Genomic DNA, 6,000 nt, shown 5'->3' with positions numbered 1-6,000 from the left:
TCCCTCCCCTCCTCTCCTCTCCTCTCCTCTCCTCTCCTCTCCCTCTCCTCTCCTCTCCTCTCCTCTCCTCCTCTCCCACTCCTCTCCTCTCCTCTCCTCTCCTCTCCTCTCCCTCTCCTCTCCTCTCCTCTCCTCTCCTCTCCTCTCCTCTCCTCTCCTCTCCCTCTCTCTCCCTTCTTTCCTCTTCCTCTTCCTCTTTCTTCCTCTTCTCTTCTCTTCTCTTCTCTTCTCTTTCTCTTCTCTTCTCTTCTCTTCTCTTCTCTTCTCTTCTCTTCTCTTCTCTTCTTCTTCTCTTCTCTTCTCTTCTCTCCTCTCCTCTCCTCTCCTCTCCTCTCCTCTCCTCTCCTCTCCTCTCCTCTCCTCTCCTCTCCTCTCCTCTCCTCTCCTCTCCTCTCCTCTCCTCTCCTCTCCTCTCCTCTCCTCTCCTCTCCTCTCCTCTCCTCTCCTCTCCTCTCCTCTCCTCTCCTCTCCTCTCCTCTCCTCCTCCTCTCCTCTCCTCTCCTCTCCTCTCCTCTCCTCTCCTCTCCTCTCCTCTCCTCTCCTCTCCTCTCCTCTCCTCTCCTCTCCTCTCCTCTCCTCTCCTCTCCTCTCCTCTCCTCTCCTCTCCTCTCCTCTCCCTCTCCTCTCCTCTCCTCTCCTCTCCTCTCCTCTCCTCTCCTCTCCTCTCCTCTCCTCTCCTCTTCTCTTTTTCTTTTTTTTTTTTTTTTTTTTATTTTTATGATGGATTTTTCATCCAGAGTAAAGTAACAGTCATGCCGGTTTCATAACTATTTACAGTATTCTTTCGAGATATATCTCTTTGTAGCTCCCTACTCTATAATACTCAGGGCTTCTAATTCCAAGTATTTTCTTAAAAGAATTAGTCAGAGAAAGCAGAGAGGAACACTTCTGTCCACTTTTTTCTGGTAGCCATTGTGATGGTTGCATTACCCAGAGAGAGAATCCTGTTTATTACCATTTGGCTTTGTTGTGGTCACAGTAACAGACAAAGGAGAAAAAGCACAGTTGATTCAGTTTGTATGCTATTTTCTTTTATCAAAAGAGAAAGAACGTTGTAGCTTTGCTGTAAATTGATTGGTTTGGTACTTTTTCTGTCTATTAGTAACTTAAAGGACATTTTTATTGTTACATTTCTGTATTGAATTGATGTTAGTCTCTGAAAAACAGGTCCTGAAAACAAGTGGCAAGAATGATGAAAGTATGATAAAAAGTGAAGATTTTTCTTCTAAGAGTTTGATCCTAAAAGGCAGTGAATCCTTAGTAATCTGCAAAGCATCTGACTTCATTTTAGACAACATTATTACTGATATCTTTACTTTAACCTGAATGAACCATGTGTTTGTCTCATGCATAAATTTATCTGTACTGCAAGCTTTGATTTTCCTTCCATACTTGACAGCGCTTAAATCTGATTACTCAGAACCTGTTCCTGTAACTGGATCTGTGAAGGAACATCTTGTCCTTGTCCCCTTGGTAACAGTGCATCTTTGTGTGGCAACTAGAGTTCATGTAAGTTCTTGGCTGATAATGGGAATTTGCAGAGATACAGTGAACCATATAGGTCAAGTGACAAGAAAACAGGACTACTGATAGCTAATTTTCTGTCCTGTAACAGAATCATAGAATTACAGAATGGTTTGGGTTGGAAGGGACCTCAAGGATCCCATGGACAAGGCCACCAACCTCCAGATCTGGTACTAGATCAGGTTGCCCAGGGTCCCATCCAATCTGGCCTTGAACGCCTCCAGGGACACAACAACCACAGCCACTCTGGGCAGCCTGTTCCATCACCTTGCCACTCTCTCTGAGCTGCAAGAGCACACTGCTGGCTCATGAAAGGATAGATAGCTCAGTATGGATGTAACAAATGAGATGGTGTTCAATATCTGCCACTGGACCACTGGGTCACCATGGTCATGTCATTGTTCCTTCAATGTTTCAATATCCCTAACTGTACAGGGTGGACAGGCACATTCATGATCTTCGTAGAGTCACTGGGAAGATGTGTTATTATTACAGAAGAATTGATTTCTTTGTAAAACCCCTGAATCACACAACCAAATAGTTCTCCAGAGGCACACCCACTTCTGCAAGTAACATTGTTGGTGTTACAGTGAGGCTTTTTGTGCATTTTTGTATTATGTGAACAGATAGTTAAGATCAAGGCACTACACATACATTTAAGCAGGTCAGCTGAGGAGTTAGTTGAACTATTACACAGTCCACTCTAGGAATATATCAATCTGCACATCTGCATGACAGAGCATAACGGGGCAGTGAGGACTTTGCAGACTTCATAACCAGAGTTCTCAGTAAATGAAACAATTTTTCTAGAGCTTCTAGTTCTTAGGAGATAAGTACAGCTTGGTCTAATATTAGTAAATGCAATCAACCTTTCTCCACCAAGTGGAGACAAAATATACTTTAGAAATGAAATTCTATGAGGAAAGAAAAACTCATTTTTGAAAAGTGGACACCCACAGAGGATGTCAAAGGCTCCATATGGTCTCTCAAATCAGTGTTTAGCAGACTAGTGCTCAGTTTGTACAACCACATGCTAATCTGAGCATCCAGATGCAGAATTTGGATTTCTGGCTAAAATTACCACACTTGCAAATTGAGCCCCTGACAGTAGGCCTACCTACAAAATCTGTATAAATACTGTTTTAGTGTTTTAACTTTTGCCTCACAGGTTTCATGGAAACTTGCTTTCGGATGCACATGCTGAGCTGTGAAATTGTGTTTTCTTTTTGTTAGGAAGGGAAGAGAGGGGATTGCACACAGGCATATGTGAGAATATTTTAGAGACAAACACTCTAATGAAGCCTCCTTTAAAAGTTAGACAGCTGGGCACAGAGACTTTATGCAACCATCTGGTTAATTCTTTGACAGTACTGTTAAAAGAAAGCAGCTTCTCTTACCAATGCAGCCTGTTACCTCTTTTCCTATTATAACATGTAATTACAATCTGCATTTGTCTTGCTTCTGTATAAAAGCCTGTACCTTTTATTGAATTAATTTTTAAAATGTTGTTGCTCATTGACATTGCTGACATATAAGCTGTACTTACTTTTTATGTTACAGGAGGTTATTTTAGTTGCAGAATGTCAGCATGCCCACTCTGCTTTGAGCAATATGAGTGTAAATATTCACACACATAATACACAAGTTGCACACAAGTTCCTAACACATCTGCATTCCAAAACCATTGCTGTAACTGTTCTCATTTGTATTGAGCAGAATAATGGAGAAGTCTTCATGTTCAAAGGGAAGAAACAAAATTCACATAAAAGGTGTTCATGAAGAAAGAAAACCCATTTAGAAATTCATGTATCCTTTTCTGTATTAACAAACATAAAGACTTCACCAGAGTTGTTCGAAAACTTGAAGAAAATAAAGCTTGAAGGTTCAAAGGGGATATGTCAGTTTGTATCCTTTGAGGAAATTTTATCTAAAAACAAATCAGAGGTCCTCTTTTAGATTTTTTTTTTTTCTTCCCTGCACTGAACTGAATCATTCAAGTGCCTGGGATTAGAAATGTGATAAGGAAGAGAAAAGAATTCAGGGTGTTGATTCATGAGCTTACACGCTGTTTATTGTTCTCTTGTAGCACTATTTTTGATCCAGAAAGGAAGAGAGATTAAATCAGTACAAAAATACTTTTCGGTCTATATTTTTCCTTTTCTTCTACTTTCTATGAGTTTTGGTATTATATAGAAAGGTAAATGTAAAAGTGGTAAGACTTGTCAGCTTGTCATTTTAATTCTATTTCTTTTGGGAAGCAGTCTCACATGACTTCAAGTCATGTTGGGGATAAAACTAAAAAGTGTTTTAAACATGGAAAGACTTTGGATCTTGCTCTAGATTGAAAACTAAGATGAGTAGAACACAGAGGTCTAGAAGAACATACATCTAGGAGAAATGCATATTGTTATATGGGAACTACGGAGAAAATCTAAAATCCTTCCAGTCTCACTCTTTTGGGCACTGAAGATGGGTGGAATTCCTCAGTACTGAGCAGTACTCAGTACTCAGCAGAGATCTAGAAACACATAAGAAATTTTCAGAGCTTTCATTCTTTTTCATAAAATATTAATGAATAAGAATGGCAATTCTTATGGAGCTATTACCAACCATTTGCTCATAAGCACTGGTACACAGATCTGAAGATTAATGAAGTTGCCCCCTCAAAGAGGAAATGATTATAATATTACTACAATCACTATTTCTATCTAAAAAAAAGCACCTCACAAGTCTCTTTCAGGAGACATTCAGGCATTTAGCTAGAGAAACCCCCCAGCTGCACAGTACACCCCAACTTGTAACAGCAGGTACTCACAGGATTTCTGACATCTGGGAGAGAAGCCCACAAAGGGAAAACAATGGGCAGTACAAGAAGGTAGGTGAGCTGCTTGCGTGGGGTGTCAGGCCAGGCCAGGCTGAGAGGCTGGTCCTCGTCCTCTTCATTCTGTACAAAGAAATGCAGGGTGCAGAATATGTAAATGGCTAAATAAGTCTAGGGACTGTTTAAAGGGAGTCCTTAGGATTACACTGTATTTCAGTAAGAACCCAAGGGAACTCAAAACATCAAGTAAGCACTACACTTGCCTCTATGACAGACCTGACACCAACAGACTGAGGTAAGCTCATGTTTTTTTCTTGACACAACAATGGACTGCAGCTACTTTGTAGATTATGTATGGATGTCAACAGAAGATCGTGTTTTGTTAACACCTACATTTTGTAAAACTCAGCTTATGTGATTGTAAGACAACAGTAAAGTGACTCGGTCATAATTGCTAATTATTATTAAAAGATCTGTAAAAAACATGCAGACACAATTTGTAACAGCCCACACAGCACTAAAATGGCTCCTTAACAGCTTAGAAGGCTAGCCCTTGCCTCTGGCTTTTAGGCGACTTTTACCATAACTTACTGAAATCTGACCTTTGGCAGACTGTGTAAGTGCAAGGGTTTACGGGGTTACTTCTCCATAAATTAATCAATTATTTTTTTATTCTGGTAGACGCTATTGAGATGGGAAAATCAAACTGAGCTGGATGCTCAGCTTTGAAATTTGATGACTGAAGTAAAATTTCAGCATTTAAGGACCAACAAAGGGTTGCCTAGGTAACCTTTTCTGAGTGGCATGCATATAATTCCATGAGCTGAATTAGCAGGAATAAAGCTCCACAACAAATTGCTTTATAAAAGAGTACTGAATTACAAAGTACTTTCTGAACTGTTGAATTTATAAATTAGATGTGATTAACAAGTATATTTAATCATAACAATATCTTTACATTAGTCTGAGTTTGCACACAAATCCATACCATTTTCATGCAATGGTACTTCAGCACTGGTCCTGCACAATGGCAGTACGAATGACAGTAGCAAAGCAACACAGAGAATTATGTCGGGGGTCTGTCAGATGTGTCCTGGGAAACCTTGCCCCACCTGTTTAAGACCTTTCACTTGAAGGTTGTATTGCTTCATCCATCTTCCCAGGACAAATACAGCTCAAAATCTAAGTCCAAATTCAAACTCAGAGAGGAGGAGGGAAAAAAGCATTTCCCCTGCTACCGTAACTGCAAGATACATCACTGGTGCTAGAGACTGCGTCTCCACTTCCTATTCCATAAATCACAATCGGCATTTCATAAAATCGTAGAATCATATAATTGCTCAGGTTGGAAAAGATCTCAAAAATCATCAAGTCCAACTGCAGCCTAACCATACTACCCTAACTTTAACAAACCCTACGCTAAATCTCACAGTCCTCTGCTAAATTTGATTTTCAAATGCTGGCCTTCCAAAAATCAGTGGAAGTAAGTATGTTAAACACAGCTGTAAATACAGCTTGTGTGGACTTCAAAACAATGCTGAGCCAACCACTGAGACTGAAGAAATGAAAGAGAAATAATTTTCAAGGCTACAGTACTGTGCAAATGTAGATGTCATGCTCTGGACTAAGCAGCAGTGATACAGAATGACTTAGCA

At 40.1% G+C, this 6,000-nt stretch overlaps 1 protein-coding gene across 9 annotated transcripts in view; it reads right to left on the bottom strand.

Moving 5' to 3' along the window:
- The window catches only part of SLC24A2 (solute carrier family 24 member 2), a 100,676-nt gene that overhangs the window by 12,002 nt on the left and 82,674 nt on the right, over positions 1–6,000 (bottom strand). For all 9 annotated transcript variants that reach the window (XM_015849065.3, XM_015849069.3, XM_085530263.1 and 6 more), the window contains one exon: positions 4,340–4,468. In XM_015849065.3, the coding sequence (XP_015704551.1) occupies positions 4,340–4,468 (129 nt within the window). The remainder of the gene's footprint in view (positions 1–4,339; positions 4,469–6,000) is intronic.

The sequence above is a fragment of the Coturnix japonica genome, chromosome Z (genome assembly GCF_054131305.1).
Source record: "Coturnix japonica strain WE chromosome Z, WE-NBRP24, whole genome shotgun sequence".
NCBI classification, from domain to species: Eukaryota; Metazoa; Chordata; class Aves; order Galliformes; family Phasianidae; genus Coturnix; species Coturnix japonica.
The sequence above is the reverse complement of the archived record's forward strand: the minus strand, read 5'-3'. Positions and strand labels throughout refer to the sequence as shown.